The 23,886-nt window shown below is 43.7% G+C and overlaps 1 protein-coding gene across 4 annotated transcripts in view; it reads right to left on the bottom strand.

Annotated features, from left to right (window-relative positions):
• LOC141223161 (myoferlin-like) overlaps positions 1 to 23,581 on the bottom strand; it is a 161,783-nt gene extending 138,202 nt beyond the window's left edge. For all 4 annotated transcript variants that reach the window (XM_073666783.1, XM_073666785.1, XM_073666784.1 and 1 more), the window contains exon 1: positions 23,345 to 23,581. In XM_073666783.1, coding sequence (XP_073522884.1) covers positions 23,345 to 23,432 — 88 coding nt within the window. In that variant the 5' untranslated portion in view covers positions 23,433 to 23,581. The remainder of the gene's footprint in view (positions 1 to 23,344) is intronic.
• Between the last annotated feature and the right edge of the window lie 305 nt (positions 23,582 to 23,886).

Raw genomic sequence — 23,886 nt, 5'->3', positions numbered from 1 at the left:
GTTTGGACACCTTCTCATTTCAAGATTTTTCTGTATTTTCATGACTATGAAAATTGTACATTCACACTGAAGGCATCAAAACGATGAATTAACATATGTGGAATTATATACTTAACAAAAAAGTGTGAAACAACTGAAAATATGTCTTATATTCTAGGTTCTTCAAAGTAGCCACCTTTTGCTTTGATGACTGCTTTGCACACTCTTGGCATTCTCTTGATGAGCTTCAAGAGGTAGTCATCGGAAATGGTCTTCCAACAATCTTGAAGGAGTTCCCAGAGATGCTTAGCACTTGTTGGCCCTTTTGCCTTCACTCTGCGGTCCAGCTCACCCTAAACCATCTCGATTGGGTTCAGGTCTGGTGACTGTGGAGGCCAGGTCATCTGGTGTAGCACCCCATCACTCTCCCTCTTGGTCAAATAGCCCTTACACAGCCTGGAGGTGTGTTTGGGGTCATTGCCCTGTTGAAAAATAAATGATGGTCCAACTAAACGCAAACCGGATGGAATAGCATGCCGCTGCAAGATGCTGTGGTAGCCATGCTGGTTCAGTATGCCTTCAATTTTGAAAAAATCCCCAACAGTGTCACCAGCAAAGCATCCCCACACCATCACACCTCCTCCTCCATGCTTCACGGTGGGAACCAGGCATGTAGAGTCCATCAGTTCACCTTTTCTGCGTCGCACAAAGACACGGTGGTTGGAACCAAAGATCTCAAATTTGGACTCATCAGACCAAAGCACAGATTTCCACTGGTCTAATGTCCATTCCTTGTGTTCTTTAGCCCAAACAATTCTCTTCTGCTTGTTGCCTGTCCTTAGCGGTGGTTTCCTAGCAGCTATTTTACCATGAAGGCCTGCTGCACAAAGTCTCCTCTTAACAGTTGTTGAAGAGATGTGTCTGCTGCTAGAACTCTGTGTGGCATTGACCTGGTCTCTAATCTGAACTGCTGTTAACCTGCAATTTCTGAGGCTGGTGACTCGGATAAACTTATCCTCAGAAGCAGAGGTGACTCTTGGTCTTCCTTTCCTGGGGCGGTCCTCATGTGAGCCAGTTTCTTTGTAGCGCTTGATGGTTTTTGCAACTGCACTTGGGGACACTTTCAAAGTTTTCCCAAATTTTCGCACTGACTGACCTTCATTTCTTAAAGTAATGATGGCCACTCGTTTTTCTTTACTTAGCTGCTTTTTTCTTGCCATAATACAAATTCTAAGACTGTGTGCACACGATGCGTTTTTAATGCGTTTCCGCAGCGTTTCTGCAGCTGCGGAAACGCATTAAAAACGCATGGTAGAAGGGCAGCAATGTTCCCCAATGGAAATCCGCATGTGCTGTGCCCATGATGCGGATTTCTCCGCAGCGTAAATGCTGCGATCAAAAATCCGCAGCATGTCCATTAATTTTGCGGAAACGCTGCTTTTTCGCCGCCATTGACTTGCATTAGAACGCATGGAATCCGCATCACTGTATATGTAGATGCGCATTCCATGCGTTCTAATGTGCGGATGGTACCCGGGTGTGGATGAGAGGACTCTCATCCAGACACAGGTACCATTTTTTAAAAAAAAAAAAAAGAATATATATATTTCTTTTTTTTTTTTTTTTAATGGTACCTGTGTCTGGATGAGAGTCCAGAGATAGATATAGATATAGATATAGATATAGATATAGATATAGATATAGATATAGATATAGATATAGATATAGATATAGATATAGATATAGATATAGATATAGATATAGATATAGATATATATATATATAATATATATATATTATATATTCCCGGGCACTTCACGATTGAATGAAGGACCTACGCTGACGTCAGAGTCATGTGACGGATCACGTGACGCTGACGTCGGCAGGTACTTCAGTATTACACTGCCGGCAGCCGGGACGGAGGGAAGCAGGACACCGGGGGCCATCGGAGGGTAAGTATATATTTATTTTTTGACTTTCACACACACACACACACACACACACACACACACACACACACACACACACACACACACACACTATAAATCCATGCAAGTGAAGTTGACAAGCACTTTCCAAGTGTTGCTAAAATCGCTTGGGAAGTGCTTGTCAACCCGCATGCGGAAATGAAAGTGAAGACCGCTTCATTTCCGCATGTCCCTGGCAGGAAAACGCATGTACAATCCGCATGCGTTTTTTCCTGCCAGGGAGATACAGAAACGCTCAGGAAAAAATCCTGAGCATTTTTGCATCGTGTGCACATAGTCCTACTGAATAGACTGTTAGGGTATCAGCTGTGTATCCACCAGACTTCTGCACAACACAACTGATGGTCCTAACCCCATTTATAAAGCAAGAAATCCCACTTATTAAACCTGACAGGGCACACCTGTGAAGTGAAAACCATTTCCGGTGACTACCTCTTGAAGCTCATCAAGAGAATGCCAAGAGTGTGCAAAGCAGTCATCAAAGCAAAAGGTGGCTACTTTGAAGAACCTAGAATATAAGACATATTTTCAGTTGTTTCACACTTTTTTGTTACGTATATAATTCCACATGTGTTAATTCATAGTTTTGATGCCTTCAGTGTGAATGTACAATTTTCATAGTCATGAAAACACAGAAAAATCTTTAAATGAGAAGGTGTGTCCAAACTTTTGGTCTGTACTGTACATCAGTGAAAAAAAAAATAATTTTATTCTGGTTTTGGCACAAAAAACACTGAAAAACCTGACACCTGCGTTTTTTTTTTTTTTCACAACTCATTACTTCCCATGGGTGAAAAATGCTGAAAGAAGTGACATGCTCGGTTCTGCAAAAAAACAAACAAACATGCAAAGCACAAAATACTGATGAAATAAAAACTACAGTAAGATGTGTACATGAGATTTCTGGAATTTCAGACTTTGCTGGTACTGTAAAACGCAACTGAAAATTTGCATAAAAAAAACGCAATGTGTGAACATAGCCTATGGCTTCAAAAAGGTATAAAAAGGAAAAAAAAAAATGGATCCTTAGAAATATTTGTGGTCCAGTGACAGAAGGTAAACTAGACAGCATTACTGGTGTAATCCACTAGGATTTCATGTTACGCCACGTTCACACACTCAGTATTTAGTCAGTATTTTACCTCAGTATTTATAAGCAAAAACCAGGAGAAGAACAATCAGAGACAAAGTATAATAGAAACACAACACCACTTCTGTATTTATCACCCACTCCTGATTTTGGCTTACAAAAAACTCAAACACTGAATGTGTGAACGTGGTCTTACTGGTGTAATCCACTGGGATTTCAGTAGTCATAATGGTAATTTACCTGAAATTTTAAGGAGAGAAGGGTGGGCTGCCACTCTGTCGACAGAGTCCTGGCTGTCTAGTGATAAAGTGCTCCCAGTCCAAGGAAGATGGGTATTGCCAACCTGCAGGAACCATTTTAAATGACTGGTATGGACAACTAGCATTAAAGGGGTGGTCCGGTCTAGAACAACAAGTCTGCAGTCACTCTGTGTCACGCAGACTTGTGAATCCTCCCAGCGCACGCACTGTGCGCTGCGAGGATTCACTGGAAATGGCGGTCAAGTATACGATATGCATACTCTCTGGCATAACATGTCTAGTGGGGGCGCCCTCGCTCCATACGCTTATAGAGCGAGGCTGTGCCCATTAGACAGGTTCTGCCCGGGAGTATGCATACTGCCTACTAGATACAGTGCGTGCACTGGGAGGATTCACAAGTCTGCGCCACACAGAGTGACTGCATGTGTCATTCTAGACCGGACAATCGGTTCTTGAAGTTTGTGTGTTGGTAAAAAGAAAAATAATGAACAGGCTTAATGGTCTAAGTGACTTTAATAAGGGCCAAATTGTGACACCTAGACGATTGCGTGAGGGCACAACCAAAACAGTATGTCTTGTAGGGTTTTCACAGGACGTGTGAATGAGGCCTTACACAGCACAAAAGATCATTTCACGTTGTGTTCGTCCATCAGGCGATTGGCAGCAGTGGGATTATCTTGAAACGAGGAAAGCTCATTCACGATAATTGTGTGGGGCAAACGGACCTTTGTGGAGTCCATGCCTTGACCGGTTGGAATGGTTTTAGTAGCATGAGGAGGACCACACAATATTAGGCTAGTGGTTTAAATGTTATGGCTAATAGGTGAATGTGATAGGCTGTACACAAACAAGATCTATTTAGGTTTTAAAAACAGGCTTCCCCTACAGACACAGCATCTATTAACCTACGGAGACGGCGAGTACAGAGCAAACTAGGAAACACTGTGTACACAAGGGAGGGTAACGCAGCCGAATTGTCCAATGAATAAACAGAGGATCAAAAGACGACTCTTCGTTAGGCAAATACTTGGCTGTGGAGAATGTGGGAATATGCGGCCTGAGTCAGCCCACGAAAACCACGAAGCCGGCACTGTCCGCCTCCTGTGTCACTGGGAAGAACAACATTAAGGGACTCCACTTTATAATCTCACAAAGTGCAGAACGGTCAGTCTTCCCGTTACAATCTGTTTGCAGGTGGGAATTATTCCTCAAATAAAATTAGGCATAAATCATATTTGGGTTTATTTCCATATAGAGCAGTCCGCCGTGCTCCCATCGCTGCGGCAGGAAAACATTTTGCAGATTCCTCGTTCGCAGTTATCAAGGGAGAGGCAAGAATTTCCCACGGATCAATCACTGAAACCAGGGAATACGAGTAGGGCCTCATTCAGACGTCTGTTTTTCAAAGACCTGTGAACAGCCATTTAGGGCTTGTGCACATGCTGCGTTTTTTTTTTGTTTTTTTTACCCTTGGGGGGAGGGGGGAGCAAAAAAACAAAAACTAAGGCTGCACTTTACAGTACGAGCGAATGAGAGTTCTGAACGCTCATGCACACACTGCTTTTTTTTTTTTTTTTACTTAAAATCTGCAGAGTAGCAATTCTTTCAGCATTTTTTGCAGCAATTTTCACCAGTTCAAATGAATGTGAAAAAAATGTAAAAAAGGATGTATTTTAGGCAGTGTTTTTCCTGTCAATAATCTGGTATTTGGTACTGAAAAATCTGCTGCAAATACTTAACGTGTGCACATGCCCTTAAGTTTTATGGGGGTTTTTTGTGGACCAAGTGTCCACAAAAACGCCAAAATTACAGACATGTTCATTTTTGATCATGTATGAAAGTTGCCAATGCAAATCAGTGGCTGCTAAAAACAGATTGCACTCAGCTGCCATCCAAGTGCTGCCTGTTTTTTACTGTTTAGTGAGTAGAAAATGCGACGAAAATGTACGGACACAAAAAAAAAAAAAAAAAATGAAAATTGGAACCAACACACTTATGAAAAACAGTTCATTTTTCATACTAGAAAAAAAAAAAAAAAACAAAACATGAAAAGTTAAACTTTATACAGACTAATGGAGAAATGTCCAAAATGTAGCGCCCTTCTTTTCCATGACATGCATTATAGGACATAGAGAATGCAATTGCAGAACTAGAACCACCCTGTTAATTAGGGAAAAAAATGTAATAAAAGGGGTTCTCCAGGGGCGTAACTACAATAGGTGCAAGGGTTGCAATCGCACCCGGGCCCTAGAGTTTAAGGGGCCCCAAAAGTCTCTCTGGCCCATATGACCAAGACTAATACTATTTAACCACTTGCAATAATTGGGGGCCCCGTCAAAGATTTTGAATTTGGCCCATGAACTTCAAGTTACGCCACTGGGGTTCCCTACTCAGGAACTTCTCAAATAAGCAAGTGAAGAATAATTACAAAGAGATGCTTCTCCTATGGAGGCCAAACAGCAGCCAGACGATGCAATGGGCTATCATAGCACGTTCATGCCATGCAGACTGCTCTCAGTTGCACAAGCAATATGTGGCCCGGCATTGCCATGTTCAACAATGGTTCCTGGGATTAGTCTCCCATTGAGCACATCATTGATCATGAATTGCAAAAGGAAGCTGCCAGCGGCGGATCTTGATGATATGCCTAAGTACATTCAGCGCAGCAGAACATTCCTCAAACATTAATAATCTTATTGATAGCAGCCAAGGTGGTTAAGTGCGGAGATTTCTGCGCTCTTCTACTCGATATGGAATAAAGAGACGTTTTTAAAATGTTATTCCATATCAGTAACATATCCATCAGTCCTGTGATTTCCATCATTCCACGACTCTACAATTTCAACGTTGAGCAATGTGTATTTACAGCATGAAGGTAAAAGCACAATCTACACAAAAAAAAAATATGCACTGAAGAACATGCCGAGATTTGTAACTAAAAGGTGTAGTTACACAGATTCAATTCTACATGCCCATAGGATATAAAACAGGTTGTGAGCCGGGCCAACACCCACACTAGTACTGAAACAGTAATGTATGAGCTCAGTTACCGCAGGTAAATACCAGACTTGTTTGTGGAAACTACTGGCGGGCCCTTACATGGGACGGGATGGGCTTTATATGCTACATAAAATCCAACACGTTATAAGTAGTTGCATGATTATACATTAACAAGAAAGCGCGGAGTGACGCTGAGGTCAAAGCCTTTCGGAGCATGCATTGTACAATGCAAATATTATATATATATTTATATCAACCCTTTAACGAGCCTTGCCATATGAATTTATATGGCAAGGCTCATTAAAGCACCACTCCAACGTTTTTTTTATTTTTTTATTGCACAGCCGGAGTGGTGCTTTAAACGCAAGTCCGCAGTCTCATACTCACCTGCTGCCGCCTTCATTATTTTCCAGTATCGGCAGCTCCAGTGTTTCATGGAGCGACGCGGAGGTCACTTTTCAACAAAAGTCTACGAGAGCCTCGTTCAGGCCCTATTCTGGCTCTCATAGACTTGCATTGAGAGCTTGTGACGCAATCAGAAGCTGCAGTCGCAAGATGGCGCCGCGGGACAAAACCGTCACCGAAAAACAAATACGACGATGGAGGGTGAACATATAACCGAGGGAAGGGGACTTGCGTTTAAAGCGCCACTCCAGCACTGAAAAAATAGAGACATGCTGGAGTGGTGCTTTAAAGGGTTGATAATGACTTTCAGGATTGCTACTTCCAATAAGTGGCGCTAGAGTTAAAGTCCTCTTCTTCTCTGAAGAGACAATTTGCATTCTCTAGACATCTGCATATCCAACAGCCAACTCATGACCCACGGTGGCCATCACAGGGTCCAATGTATTATAACAGTGCAGACAGTTATCAGCCACAATCTCCGGGCCAAGGTCCCAGCACATCCTCTTTTGTTTTGTGTCCTTTACAGAACAATTTATGAAATTAGCTGTCTGACATCTCATTACAATAGCTAAACCAGCCCCCTTCTCTGTCACAGCTAATGTAACGACAAAGTGAAACGCGTTAGCTAATAAATTGAGCACATACATGTCTCTGGACATGCACCAACACGGAAACACTGTCCAAAAAAAAAAAAAAAAAAAACTAGAAGAGGGTTTACCCAGATCAGAGCTTGAAGCTGAAGATCGGGAGACCTTCCAGATCAGAACATGCAAAATTGACCAATTTGAGGACATTTTGCTATAATTTTTGGTTTTAGCCTGGCAACTTGGCAAGCTGATTAAAACACAAATGCTATTAAAGGGTTATTCCACCTTTGTTTTCTTGCACAGTAGATGGTGAACAGCACCGGTGACGTCAGGTCTACATATATCTGCCCAGGAGGAAGGCATGATTGACAGGTGCAGGATACTTGTCATTTGTGAACGTGTCCTGGCAGATATCTGTAGACACATCATTAGTTACCACCTAATAAATTAAGTAGCATTGAAAGAACCCTTTAGAACTTTTCCTATTTATCTGTGCACTTTAAAGGCACAGTGCAAAATACTAATTAGCAATTCTAACAATACTACACTTATACAACACTGCCCCGGCCACAACCTTACAGGGTCATATAGGTCAGATACTGAAAATTTGTGACAAATCTCATGGGGATAGCTACGGCTATGGATCCCAACTGCAATGTTAAAAGTCACCTTTGAGGGGTGTTTATGAGGCAGGAGATGGATGGGAGGAAGAATATAGAGCACAGAACATCCAAGGAGGAGAGGAAACCATAAAATCTATCAACAACTAATGACTCCAATTTTAACTTTTCAATCTACAGATTAGAAGGTAGAAATGTATTTTTTTCCTTTAGGGATAATAGTGGTCATTGCAGACTGGGGCGTCCCATAAAGAGGAGCTGACGATCAGGGCACCTCTCAAATGTGAAGTATATTAGTAAGTTGCATAATTTAGCTTCATTTAATTACACAACCCCTATAATATACACTGATATATTGTAGCAGGAGAGTTTGTGCTGTTTTGTGTTTAGCTCATAAAAGATCGCATAGAGTGGATGAAAAATAAACTTTCAGCTGTAGGAAGTCTACAGTCTCTACGTGTTGTCAGCCTCTGGATGTAACCAAGAATGTCCTCAACCACTGACGGCAAGCAGACACATTGGTATTAAAGAAATGTTCCCAAGCTTGTAATCGTATGAAGAATGACTCCATCTTGAATGGAGCAGAGGTAAGCATGCTCAACCTCCACTCCATTCATTGTCTATGGGACTGCGGGAGGAAGCAGAGTACAGTGCTCAGCTATTTCCAGCAGTCCCACTGACCACCAATGGAGTAGAGGTTGCTCACTTAAGTCCCTTTCAGGATGAGCACTATTCTTAAAAAGGAACCCGTCTTGTAAAAAAAAAAAAAAAAAAAAAAAAAAAAAAAAAATCTATATTAACCAACAGATTTGGGGTTAATCAGCAGGTTAATAGTGTTCTGAACCTGCTCAGCACCAGCACTCAGAGCCCCGCTGCCGGGGGAAAATTAACTTTATTCCTCCCGGTAGTGTTCAGGTTTCAGACACCACTCTGTGTATAGAGAGAAGCAGCTGTAACCGCAACCCCCCCTCCCCCCGCACTGACTGACAGCAGCATCGGCATTAGTGCCGGCAGTCAGTCAGTGCCGGGGGAACAGTTTCAGCTGCTGCTCTCTATACACAGTGCAGTGACTGAACCAGCGCCGGCACCCCCCCCCCCCCCCCAAGACTGAAACCCGAACACTGCAGGGAAGAATAAAGTTAGAGCCCCGCTGCCAGGAGCAAGAAAAGTGCAGGCGCCGGGCAGGTTCAGAACGCCATTAGCCAGCATATTAACCCCATATTTGCTGGTTAAGTGTTTTTTCACCTGACTGGTCCCAGCAGACAGACCTGTAGAGCCCCTCATTAAATGAAGCAGAGGTGCGCATACTCGACCTCTGCGTCATTCATGGTCAAAGGCACTGCCCGAAGACCCATAAACAATGAACGGAGCGGGGGCAGAGCATGTGCACCTGCTCCATGCAAGCCAGGGCTGCAGAGTCCCTTTCTCTGAATCACTGGGGTCCGAACAACTACTAATTTTGAGAAACTTTTTTTTTTATTATTTTTAAAAACACTGGAAAAGTAGATTTCTGTGATCTTATCACCCATTTTCTGAACACTAGATTCTCATTCAGGAAGTAATTAACCTCTACAACTGAAGCGCAGAGAGAAGAGTTGCCAAACCCCTCGGGGCGATACACTGTGGGTAATAATATTGGAATAACTTTATTATTACACAGAAGCACGTCAGGACTACAGCATGTACGAGAGAACCTGACTGCAGATTTATTGATACAATGTACATGATTACGTCTCGTAGATACTTCTTTCGACCTACGAAACTTGGGGGGCAAGACCTAACTGAAAGGGGCTGTGGCTTTTTGGAGAAGCAGAGCAGCCTGAAATTTAACAAAAATTTTGCCAAAATTTGGGCACAAATTGTTGGTGCAAAGTAAACTAAACTGGATATCATAAAGATGCACCAAATATATCCTTCATCATGATTGGTTGGGATCCCAGTGATTAGTAGGCCATCACCTATCCCTCCGAAAACTTCTACTCTTGGTACAACAGCCTTAGGTGATTAGAAAGAAATTTTACTCAACTTCTTTGGATATAAAATTTTTGTATCAAAAGATACAGATCAATTGTTGAGACTAATGCAATAATTCCATCACTATCAATATCTTAGGTCATAACCGGTTAGGTTGTTCTCCAACATGATCCGTAAACCTTTCCCATACTACGCACAGGGTTTGCTCACACGCATATTTAAGCCGTTTTCAACAGCTATCACTGTGTGTGAACATAGACAAATTCTAGGAGGAAGAATTGAAGCTTAAAGGGGTTGTACCAGCACAACCGGTAGACAGCCGGTTTTGTCAAGGGAAGGCAGACATTTGCCCTACAGTGTCAGCTGCGTAGGAAATGTAGTATTACATTGAGATTTTTAAATCATTTATGACTTGAGCTAAATCAGAGAAGGCCTCATACTAGTGTAAGAGCAAACCCTTTGAAACCTCAAGCGGTTTAAATAATTAATATTCATTATTTGTCTACTGCTCAACTGCAGATCTTTAGGTCTCCATGGTAACAGACTACAAAAACATTGTGTAGTCTGCATAGAACAATAAAGAAAACTACTCACAGATATGGACCTTCCCTTTAAGTCAGTACTCCAACAGGTGAATTTCCCTGTGTCTTGGTCATGTTGTGTATTGCTAAAAAAGGCAGAGATTTTGGTATGTTTTTGAACAGAACGAGAAGAACAGTATAATAATATAAGGATAATGAGGGCTAATACAAGGCTGGACAGGTCTGATGTCAGATTAACATGCCTGGTATAATGAATGGTTGAAGCTGGAAGCAAATAACGTGGCGAGAAGTTCCAAAAAGAAAGAACAAAGCTTCTGTTCACACGGCTTTTACTTCCTTTATTTAAAGGATCCATGACAGATGTGGTGCATCCGTTTTACATTAAATACCAATAGAAACCAGTGACTTCTAATAGGTCCTTGTTTAACCTTTGCTGGTTAACCTTGTGCTGCAGACTACAGACGACTCCATCTAGGCTTGTGGTGACCAGACCGGTTCCAAGAAGTCTTGGCGATCAGAACCTTCTTCTAGTTTAACCCTTTAACCAAGCATGCTCGGGTGCTTCCCGAGCATCTTCGGCGTGCTCGCATATTATAGTCGAGTCCCTGCGTCTGCATGATTTACAGCTGTTACACAGCCGGAACACATGTGAGGAATCCCTACATGTGTTCAGCCTGTCTTACAGCTGTAAATCATACAGACGCAGGGACTCGACCGTAATATACGAGTACACCGAACATACTCAGCAAGCACCCGAGCATGCTCGGTTAAAGGGTTAAACGAGCATGCTTGCTCGCTCATCACTAATGTGCACCTGTCCGCCATGCAGGTGAGATGCATATGGACTCAGCCACATCCACAATATGTGGATGCGATCAGCCCGATATTTCACATATCTTGTGGACTCGGCATTAAAAGCGTGGTCCTATCAGGAGTATAGAGCTCCCCAGCCTCCTGACTTCCTGGTTGCTGGATGGGCAGGCAGCAATCCTGCTTGAGTGACAGTTCAGGCCAGCAGCTTCCTCGCACAGCTAGCCTCTCGATGCTGTTTATATGGAGGCAGCCTTGCCTTTTTAGCATCGGAAAAGCAGCAAGACTGGAGAGGTGGCCGGGATTAGGAGCAAACCACGCTACACCAGTCCACCTGGCCTCAATCATTAGGAAAGAGCTTGTAAGCACTGAGCATGTTCGGACAGCGCTCCTACAGCAAGCAGTAGCTGCTCCCTTTGGTAATAATCAGGAAAATTAGTTATATCTGAAGAATGGGGGAAAATTTTAATAAGTTATGATTTTGCAAAGCTGATTTTTTTTTTCTAGTCACTAACTCAACATATCCATCTAAGAAGATGGGAATAATCCTGTACTGAATGTATCAATAGATTAGGGTAGAGGAGAAGGGCAGCACGGTGGCTCAGTGGTTAGCACTGCAGTCTTGCAGCACTGGGTCCTGACCTTTAAATCCCACTAAGGTCAACATCTACAAGGAGTTTGTATATTCTCCGGTTTCCTCCCACACATAAAAAAAAACATACAGATAAGGATTTCAGATAGTGAGCCCCCATGGGGACAGTGATGATTACGTCTGTAAAGCTTTGTGAAATATGATGGCGCTAGAAAAGCAAAAGCATAATAAAAATAATTTTAATATGGTTTGCCTTGGCAGCTCTATAGTTGATATTCTAAACAAAACAGGGAAAAAAAATATAGGAGGCCCAAGATTGATACTTACAGGATGGGTAATATTGGGGGTCCCAGAGATAGACAGATACAGCGCTCTGTTACCTATGGCAGCCCCACAGAGGCAGAAGGGAGCACCAGAGCCCACGCTCAACGCCGAGTCATTAAAATGGGAGGACTACCATTATAAATGAATGGTGGAGGTCCCAGGAGTCAGCCTTACACCAATCAGATACAATAAGTGCAGATCTTGAGTACAATCTTACTTAAAGGAGTTGTTTCCTGAAAATACATAAATACGCCTCTAATAAGGAGCACATGTGGTGCAGATGTTTCCTAGAATACTCCGTGTGGTTCCTCGTCAGATTCAACAAAAACATACTGAAATGAGGTTGAATAAGCGGTGAAAAAGTCAAACAACAAAGCGAGGGTAAGAAAACATCAGCGCTCTATACACAGCGCACAAACGCCAAGTGTCCAGAAAAGAGGATTATCCACCTCCGCAATGACGGGAAACACTACAGCAGTATTCTCCAACTCCAGTCCTCAACAGCCACCAGCAGGTCATGTCAGGATTTCCTTAGTATTGCTCAGGTGTAGGGTCAGGCAGACTAGGCATCTGCCTAGGGCCCCCACTCCTCCAGGGCCTGCCAGCCAGTGGCGTGCCGCTAATACCAACGCACCATGTGGCCCGTGAGTCCGGGGGTCCAGACGCCAGAGAGGTAGAAAAATCGTATGCAAACAAAAGAAGAATATACAAACTCCATGTAGATGTAGCCCCCCGTCATATATTGCATCAAATGCCAAGTTATAGCATGGTCCCCTAAGCAGATGAGTAACTTGAAGCTGAATGGGCCCCAATAGAAAAATCTCCAAAAGGTCCAACAACTATCCCCGGACTTATAGTATTTGTTTTCAGAGGATTATTCCTTCTGCAGGCAATCTTCAGCATCAGGTTTCACCTTCATCAGTGCTAGACAAATAATTACAGTGAACGTTGTTGAAATCACCACCATCAAAACACGATCTCCTAGTAGGGGACTTTCTTAAAGGACATGGCCAGTTGCTGCATCTGCCAAATTTCCTAGGACCTCTGGACCAAAACGGGGCCGAGTTTATTGTAAACCCTCGCCCAACGTGCTTGTTCCCAGGAGCGGTGGCGGCTGGGATTGTAGTGGGGGCTTAATCATCCCCGAAAATGCAGCCAACTAAGAATATACACTAAATGCGGTGGAATTAAAAATCTATCATACGTCTTATAAAGGGACATGGATCCAATAAGCTTTTGAGATGATCAAAACCTGCGAGTTTTCAAGTGGAAACTGCAAAAAGAAACGCCCCTTTTTTTGGAGGAGTTTTCCCATTTCCTGAACAGTTTTATTCCCAAAAGTGTTTTTGTAGCTTTTTGATTGGACAGTGTCTCGCTTGGAGTGGATTCCAAGTGGATCTGCCTCAAAGAAGTGATGTGTGTGGTTTTTCTTCCCCCTCAATTTTTTTTTTTTAAATCTCAAGTGGGGCGGGAAACAAAAAAAAAACAAAAACTTGCTGCTTATTTTTTCCTTGCAGATTTGAACCTTCAAAGCTTATATCAAATCTCCACTGCGTCAATTCTCTGCATTTTTCAAATGAATTGGGGGAACAAAACAAAAAATAAAATAAAAAATGAACGCACGCATTTTACACAATGTTTTTCCTGCAGAAAAAAAAATTGCTGCAAATACTGCATGAATGCACAAAAATGATTTCTCAGGCTTTTGAGGAAAAAAAAAAAAATACACATTTTTTTGCACATAACCCAAATACCATGCATGTGAAAATGATTTTTATTCCCCCAAATCCCAATAGAATATTTCCATGCAAGTTTGCAAAAAAAAAAAAAAAATATCAGCTGCGAAAATAAGTAGCACGTTTTACTAATTCCGCATGAAAAAAAGCGCGGATGGGACCATCAATGGGATCGATCATGTGGATTTGCTAAACGCCCTCAGAGATCTTTACATATTTTACACATGAGACGTTTATTGCGCGGATCAGCAGCGCTCCAGGTCGTCTGAGCAGAGGACGATCGCCCCCCCCACCGGGCTGCTTACTTTGCATCCGCTAACAATTATGGCTGTGTGATGTCAGTGATTATCAGGGAGTGGAGAACACAACCTATAACTAGATACACAGCTGCCCCCCGCCGGCTCATGGATACTCCACATTTTTCCTGTTTCCATTATAAACAATGTTTCTAATATTTCAGGAGCGAGATATGAAGATTGTCATAATGTGGAGACATTAGACATGGAGGGCTCTCCGCTGAGTCACAGCCATGGAAATGCAAGAAAAGCAGTGATTCAACAGAAAATAATGCAGGATGTAACGTCTGCCAGACGCGGTTACATTTCTACATATAAGGGAGGGGGATGAAGTTTCAGGACTTTCACTGAGCGCACAAGGCCTCCAAAAACACATTTCTATGACCCTTAGGTCAATTCTTCTCCCCTTGTTTGCAAACTATAGAGTTCCTATGAAAAAAGGCGTCTTGTACAAGTTCTCACCACCCAACCAGTGCTGGGCCTGTTCGCTCCATGGGCTGCCTCCATGATGGACTTTAAAGGGAATTGTCAGCAGGTTTTTGCTATGTAATCTGACAGCAGTATGATGTAGGGGCAGAGGCCCTGATTCCAGCGACGTATCACTTACCAGGCTTGTGTGTTGTCGTTTTAATAAAATCAGTGTTTTATCAGCAGGAGATTATCACTACAGGACTAGGAGTTTCGTGCCTCCTAGTCCAACCCCAGCACTGATCAGCAGCTTTCTATCACTATACATTGTACACAGAAAGCTGCTAATCAGTGGAGTGGACGGGGGTATATGTAGCACCCTGAGGATTCGGCTGCTACAGGGGTATTGCACCTCAGCCAGAGGTGTGATATTCCACTCCCGGGTAAGGATGGAGTGTGGAACTGAGCTCAGTTAGCTGCATGCACTACACACATCCCATTTCCGAGGAACAGACCGATGGTACTCCCACTAGAGAAATGTGCAGGTACGACAGTGTCTGTTCCTGGCTGGAGTGGGAGGGGGGTGGAACATCCCAGTAGTGTAGGGGCAGATAGGGGGAGCAGCCTGGGTAAAGCTAGGAGCTCAATGGGTGCTGGTCACCTGAGCTCACACATAGAGGGAGTATATAAGGTGGGCACCATCTTAGATCAGGGTCAGTCTGTGAGACGTCAGTCAGTTGTCAGTCAGCCAGTCTGTCTGAGAGCCTGAGAAGCAGAGCAGAGGAGAAGGAAGAGAGACCCAGAGGCGCAGAGGGGACCCCAAGATCCCAAAATAAGGACAAAAGGGTGAAGGGTCGGCAAAAGGGTACCGGATCCCAAGCTGGCAGAGGCTACAGCACACCTTAGCCAGGAACCGGAGGTCGTGGGCAGGATCTGCCACGACCCTCACCAAATCCACTAGAAAGGCATACCAAGCATAGGGTCAGGGAGCCCAGAGGAGGCTTGACCACCAAGAGACCCGAGGGAGCCGGCCAAAAGTGGATCCCTGGTGGGAACGGCCAGAAGAAGGGAGAGTCAGAAAGGAGCTCAGGACCATACTCAAGAATCGCCCGGGAGTTGACCGAGTCCAGGACCTGGTGGACGCAGCACGGCTTGGGTGGTCACTGCTGTACACAGTGACCCGAGCAACACCAGTAAGTAAAACCCTGGAACTGCATTTTATGCCTCTGAGTCTCCTTGCTGCACCTTCACAACCACCATCCTCCACGGCTGACCCCCTGAGGCTATACCCCTCCCGTTGGGGGTTATACTACCAAAGCTGCACACATACCAACAGCCTCAGCGGACCCTGCTGCAGCAGCGGCCTTTTGACCGCAAATCAACGGGTGGCGTAGTCGACACAAAGAACTCTAATAACATCTGTAGGACTGCCACACACTGAGCTTGACACCCTGGGCACGGACCGGGTCACAGCCACTCGGAGACTACAACCCCCATCTGATCCGGCTCCGGGTATTCCCTAACAGCACTGGCCCAGGGGGCGCGTCATATACAGAGCTCAGCATTCAGAGCACTGCTAGATCTGCAGCAGAGAAAACTGAATGTATCACAACTCAATGGGTAAACTAAGTGATACATTGCTGGAATCAGGGTCTCTGCCCCCACATCAAACTGCTCTCAGATGGCATAGAAAAAGTCTGGTGATTCCCTTTAATGGGGTTGTCCAGGATTTGAAAAACATGGCTGCTGTCTTCCAAATAATAAAGAGCTGCGGAATATGTTGGCGGTATATAAATGAAAATTATTATTATTAAATACAGGTCTTCAGGTTCTGTGTCATATTGCAGTTTAGCAGTTTAGTCTCACATTCTTCAAAAGGAGCTAAGCTGCAATACCGCACATAACCTGTAGTCAGGTGTGGCGTTTTTTTTGGTTTGTTTTTTTTGCAAATACTGTAGACCCCCTTTTAGGCTGGGGCTACACGGAAACTTGTGTCAAATCTCAGACAAGTCGCCTCAACCAAAAAAATCTGTGCAACTTATTGCCAAATCAGCAATAAGTCGCAGCTATGACTCCCATGGAAGTGTACGGCAGCGAGTTATGTGCGACCAGCGACAGAAAATTCAACTCATTAGGAAATGTTTTGAAACTGTGTCGCAGTCGGTCAGAGGTCGCACTGTATCACCATAGCAAACCATTAGATGTGATGATTTAATGTGAAACCACGATCTCAATGTTGCTCAACACATGAGGCTGTGCAGCCCCAGCCTTAGGCCACGTTCACACGTTCAGTATTTGGTCAATATTTTCCATCAGTATTTGTAAGACAAAACCAGGAGTGGGTGATAAATACAGAAGTGGTGACGTGTTTTATTATACTTTTCCTCTGATTGTTTCACTCCTGATTTTGGCTTACAAATACTGATGTAAAATACTGAACAAATACTGAACGTGTGAATGTGGCCTTAATCTGACTCTGGCACAGCCGAAAGCTCAGTTGAAGCCATGATTTGCTAGGGCAGTAATTAAATATAAATAGCAAAAAAAAAAATACTGCCATTTCCCTAAAAGAACAAGATGGAGCAAAAAAGTCATAGAAATATGGAATATTCACAGCTATGTTCACACTAGGTTTTTTCAGCGTTTTTTTTTCTGCAGCAAAACAGCAGGTTTTGGTGCGTTTTTCAGGATCCCAAAGTTCAGCTTCGCTTCTACCAAAGAAGCATGAACACAGGTCACCAATGCTTAATATATGTTCATGAAAAATTCCACATTACAAATGAAACAGTGTGTATGTATGTATGTATGTATGTATGTATGGGTGTGGGTGGGTGTGTGGTAGTGAATTGGTCGGGAATAGTTTCTCTAAGACATTGGCAGTGCATTGAGTTTGTAGGACACTATTTACCGTACTTTCACACTTTGGTCTGCCATTGAGTTGCTCAAGCACTGTTCAATCTCACACCTTGGTCAGCCAATGTTTACTTTGTACACATCACCAATTTAATTAAACTGCACTAAACCTAACTGTCATCTCAGGTGACCAAGACAAGAAGGTAAACTTGGTGGGAGAAATCACAAAAATAATGTGTTTCACATACTGCTATACTTGCTTTTTTTCACTAAAAACACAGCAAAAAGTTTACACTAGGCGTTTTTTTCAGTGTTTTTTGCACCACCCATTTCTTTCAATGGGTGAAAAATGAAGTGCCACGCTCTATTGTGCAAGAAAACATGTAAAGCACAAAATCCTGAGGACACAAAAAAAAAAAAAAAAAAGTGTGTGCATGAGATTTCAGACTTTGTTGGTACTGTAAAACGCAGCTGAAAATTTGTATAAAAAAAACACCTAGTGTGAACTAGCTGGACAACCCCTTTTTATAATAAAGCATTCACCCTTGTAAAGTAAAAATACCCTATTCTCAATGTGGCATAATAACATGCAAGCCCCGGGAGACCTGGTGCGGACATTGCTGAAACGGTGCCAAAGCAGTGGACAACCCCTCTAAATTAACGGTTCCATGGTGGAACATTACAGACTCTGCTCTGCTACATCTACTGCAAACAACCATCGCTTTATAAATGCAGTTTTTTGGTCCCTGAACTTCCAGACAACTTGATCTCATTTGATAAATCTGCAAATCCATTTATTTAAACCCTACGTCGTCTTACTCCCAAAAATCACTTTAAATATTGCCAGCCACTAGGCTTTTCCCTTCTGTCCAGCAGTGGAGGCGGCACTTTGTCTCTTTGTTCCAGCTTTAAACTGCATACAGGCATAGCAGGACGGCAGGCATTTACTCCAGAGAAAGTCAGCCTTTGAATAATTGCAGGTGCAATACATGTGGTGAAGGAAAGGAAGTAACAGTTCCTGTAGTGCTGGCAGAATGCTCCTCAAAAAGAGCAGATGGCGAGTTACAGAGCATAAGATTTTGGACAGTGCCAGTACATATTGAACTGGCATGTGCACCAAATTAAGTTTTGCCATGCTTTTCTACAGGTTGTGTGTGAAAGTTCAAGTACACTTTGATTTGGCAATGCCGGATTCATACATTAGCATTTGCATGCGTGCCGTTTTATTCCCATAGACTTTATATTCTACGGGAGTACTGACATGTCCATAGTTTTGCAGAACACATTAAAAATAAAAAGAATTGAAATGAAAATACAAATGGCATCCGAGAAAAATAGATAAGACATGAAGTCCAAAAACAGAAAGCCAGGGACCAAAGATGGATGAAATACGGAGCTTTTTTCCCAGATTTAACCACCTGTTACACACGAGCCAGCACCACCACTCCCACCATGCAATGTCAGGACACGTCTCTATCCTCCATCATCCACAGTGATTCCTAATCCCTGACCTCGCAGGCTTCTCTCACCTAAGAGGTTCTGCAGCCTCCCGTCCAGAGGATTCAGAGAGGAGCTGTGCGCTCACAATCTGCATCCGGTGTAACATGAGCTGCACCACAAATCAGCCTCAGATGCGTTTTCCCCTTGCCCTGGATTATCAAACATTCTTTCCAGACATGACTTTTTCCTTGCAGAAAATGTGGCAGAAATGCGTCAAAACTTCAAGAAAAGACTCATTGGATGCCATGTAATACCAGTGCTGCCGGGGTGGAAAAATGTACACAATGGTGGGATTAGTGTCCAGACCTGGAGAGTTGCCATACTACAAGGGACACAGTATCCCTTTAAAAATTGGGCTTGCAGGACATCCAGACAAAGTGTTTAGAAAACAAGATACTTGGAATGTGTTTGCCTGCGTGGACGCGCTTCATGCCAACAATCAATATGACCCCGTCACTGAGCAGATCGCACTGCTGCAAATGATTTCAGTTTACGGGTTAATAGTAGGGTCTAAGGGGTAAGGTTTCTCCTTGTGGAGGGTGAAAAGGCAAGCCTGACATGTCAGAGCGAGGAGACTTGCCATGCCCGACATGTCATAGTGAGGAGACTTATAGGCCATGCATGGGATAATCGTACAAAAACATTCAGAGAAATCTACACTCTTTGTACTATTATCCCATGCATGGCCTATAAGTCTCCTCACTCTGGCATGTCAGGCTTGACTTGTCACTCTGCTCCAAAAGAAGGAACCACGTCAATCAATCAAGGGTCAAAGAGTTAAAAATCTGCAGATTGCAACCAGATCCATTAGGCCTCATTCAGACGGCTGTGTTCCCATACGAGTGCTATCCATTTTGTTCACAGATAGCACTTATACCTGTGCGATTCTATGAGGCCATTCATGTCCATGATTTTTCACAGAAAAATCGCAGAAACATGTAGGATTTTAATCCAAGGGTCAGATCGAAATTGGTAATGCAAGTCAATGGGTCCTTTGGGAAAAAAAATAAGTAAACAGGACTGCACTCAGATGACACCTGACTATCAGAAAGGAGAAGATTGAGACATTTTTTTTTCTCCACATACGAGAAAAACTGATGGCACTCTGATCAAAATAATCGGTCTGTTGTTCTTGTATGTGAGAAAAATGGACGTCTGAATGAGGCCTAAAATTAAGGTTTGGGCTACACGGCCGCAACACCGGTTGCGCGGCCAAAAATTGCACTATGCCGCTGCTAAATCACAGTGTAATGCAGGTGAATGGGGTCGCCTTGCAATTCCTGGGGTACAATGCAAGCAAGAAGCAAAAAACCTGAAGGGGTCTGACTAAATTTGCTTGTCGCGGTCCCTGGGTGTCGCAAAGTGACGCCTTTCACCTGTATTACGCAGCAATGTAGCAGCATATAGCATATTTTGGATGCACAACCTGTGTTGTGGCTACAGTTGCTGTGTAGCCCCAGCCCTAGGTCCCATTCAGACATCCATGTTTCCTTCAGTGTTCTGGATACGATTTTCAGCCATGTTTTTTTGGGGTTTGTTTTTCTATCAATATCTAACATCCATTTCCCACAAATGCAAAAAAAAATAAAAATAAAAATAAAAATAAAAAATAAAAAAATAATAATCTTTAAGTTTCTCCTACTTAAACAGTAAAAAAAAACGGAAAGCACTCGGAAGATACAGGGATGCCATCCTGGTGCCTTCTGGTTCTTTCATTGATCTGGACCGGTAAATATGATCCATAAATGAGATCAATATCAGACATTTCTATCCGCAAAAATAAACTCTTAGGCTGTGTGCCCACGTAGCGTTTTTCAAGCGTTTATGCTGCGGAATTTCCGCAGCGTAAACGCTTGTTAAACGCTAGGTAATCCGCACCCCATGGTCCCCAAGGGGATTCCGCATGTTCTATGCACATGCTGCGGATTTTTCCGCAGCGTTTATGCTGCGTACAAAAATCCGCAGCATGTCATTTAATTTTGCGGAAGCGCAGCGGAACTCCCGCCATTGACTTGCATTGAGACGCACAGAAACCGTGTCTGTACATTTGTACAAGCGGCTTCTATGCGTCTCTATGTGCGGATGGTACCCAGTTCTGGAGGAGAGGAGACTCTCATCCAGACCTGGGTACCATTGTACCTGTAAAAAAAGAATAAAATAACAAATAAAGTTTATACTCACCTTTCCGGCGGCTTCTCTCTGAATGCCGGCATCGCTGAAGGACCTGCGGTGACGTCACAGTCATGTGACCGCAGGCCCTTCACCGCTCTGTCTCGCGATATGCCGGCAGCCGGGAACCAGACAGGAACGAGCACTGCAGCCACGCCGGGACATCGGGGGTGAGTATAGCTTTATTTGTTTTAATTTTTACGGTCACACTATATAAATCCATGCTGTTTGCATGGATTTATACAGTGTGACCTAGTTGTCAAGCACTTTCCAAGTGATGCTATCGCCTGGAAAGCGCTTCTCAATCTGCATGCGGAAACGCATGTGAACCCGCATGTATTCTGCAGGAAAAACGCATGCACAATCTGCATGTACAATCTGCATGCGTTTTTTCTGCCAGGGAGATGCAGAAATGCTGCAGAAATTTTCTGCTTCATTTCTGCATCGTGGGCACATAGCCTTCGGCCACATGCACACGTTCAGTATTTTGTGAGGTTGTTACCCCAGTATTTGTAAGCCAAAATCAGGAGAGGAACAATCAAAGGAAAAAGTATAATAGAAGCACGTCACCACTTCTGGATTTATCACCCACTCTTGATTTTGGCTTACAAATACGGATGTAAAATACTGAACATGGCCTAAGGGTCCCTGTTCTATATGCACATGGGCGCGTCATTGCACATGGACAAATACTGCCACGCCCACACTGCACTTACACTCTGATTTGCATGTGGCTTCTACCCTGGTACATCACATCTAAAAAAAAAAAAAAAAAAAAAAAAAAAAAAAAAAAAGTATAATTTTTATAGGTGGGGGGCACAAGAGCCTATATAGCCATATGTACAAACATACTGACGGCTCCCTTTAAAGGGGTTGTCTCACAAGAGACATTTCTAGCACATCCACAAGCCATGAATGTCTGATGAGTGCAGGTCCCAGGAGACCTGGATCTGCAACAAAACGGGGGTCCCCTTATTCCATTTGGTCGGCATCGGACCACCAGCGAGTGGAGCTGTGGTGACGCATGCGCCATCTCTCTCCAATCACAACGATAGGAGTCCCGGCTGTATCTAGAACGGAGATGGGAATGAAAGAGTCGGCATGTGCAGCGCCACCATTCCTCTTGCTAAGGCTGGGGTCACACCAGTGTATTACACAAATTGCATGCTGATCAGAGTATGGTCACAGTGTGATCTGATTCTCTCGGATGTGGTGAAGATGGAGGGAAAAAAAATTCTCTATTTTGTGAGGCCGCAAAAATCGGACTGCACTCAGATGTCATCCGAGTGCAGTCTGGTTTCCCACACACTCATTGACTTGCATGGCCGAATGCAATCCCAATATCGGATCAAACTCAGGCATGCAGAGATTTTTCTCCTTGGACAGACACTGATGTGCCCTGCCCCATAAAATAACATTGGTCTGAGTGTGATCCAATGGTTTGTCGGACTGAAAATATGGTCGTCTGCATTTGCCTTACTAGTCAGACGCCAGCCGGAACAAGGGATCAGGGGACCCATGTTCTGAAAATAGATGCCGGTCCCACCTATGTGACCTATCAGACATTGATGGCCTCGCCCTCTGCAGCACCTTGACTATTACACCAGGGGTCTTGTGTATCCCCCCCCTATGACATCCATACGCTATAATGGGAATAGGGGGTCGGAGCTGTCTGAACGGGACATTTCGAGATGGAATAACAGACGTCATTGGGTTGCTTCCCTTATCAGTCGGTAACATAGTGATGCATGATCCCTACAGAAGACGCAGCCTGTGCCACATGTCCGCCGCGCCCCGTGGTGCCCACCGACTTAAACAAACATAAAACCCAAAAAGAAGGTACAAATAGGGCAGACACATGATAAAGCACATAATACATAGCCTAGGAACATGGAGCACATGCTAGTCACACCTGGGGAGAGGAGACCAAGTTATTATCCAGTGAAATCTGGGAGGGCAGAACAAGACAGCAAATAAGGCATTCTGTGATTTGTAGTTCTCCAAATCACTTTCAGCATGTCTGAGATGGAATTAGGAGCGGAGCCGCTGCATGTAATGCTAGACTATGCCTATCCAGACCTATTACCATACACAATAAAGGCAGTTGTGTCCTTGATGAGGGAAGAGCAGCTTATTACATGGCAGTTATAGAAACTGAGGAATGAGAAAGCCACAGAGAAGAGACTTCAGGAGACTTGGCCCTAACCTTACCTCTGAAGGTGATGGTCACTATGGGATCCGGCTTTCCCAGCTTGGTTTTAGGGACATTGGAGGCAGAGTCCACAAAGACCTTCAGCATGGCTGCAGAGCTGTGACTGTGTATGGAGGAAAGTTGTGAGTAAGTTCAGCTGCAGAGGACTCCCAGCTGGGACTGCTCATCTACAGGCAGCAGCATGGAAGAGGGAAGCTGCTGCACAAAAGGGAAGGTTACTTTAAGAAAAAAAAAAAAAGTTGGGTGGATCTCACCAGCAATTGCATAGCAGAGGCTGCAAAAATACCTGTAAAATGATCCCTGTGCAGCTGAGAGCTGGTGCAGAGCGCAGGTCCCAGCCTGTCAGCTTCTCTGATGGGAGGACATTGCACATTTCACTATTTCCATAGGTTTGCATCGCTGGCGGTGGTATATACTGTATATACTGCGGCCTCCCTAGGAGCAATAACACATTATTTAGGGATATAGTAGGATAACTGTCTGATGGCGACAAAACCAGAAACGTTTTTATCTTGGGTCAAAAAGTAGCCACCGATTTACA

This window comes from Phyllobates terribilis, unplaced genomic scaffold (genome assembly GCF_046119375.1).
Source record: "Phyllobates terribilis strain yellow unplaced genomic scaffold, ASM4611937v1 Scaffold_373__1_contigs__length_1865987, whole genome shotgun sequence".
Taxonomy (NCBI): Eukaryota; Metazoa; Chordata; class Amphibia; order Anura; family Dendrobatidae; genus Phyllobates; species Phyllobates terribilis.
Note: the sequence above shows the minus strand (reverse complement) of the source record. Positions and strands in the feature narration are given on the sequence as shown.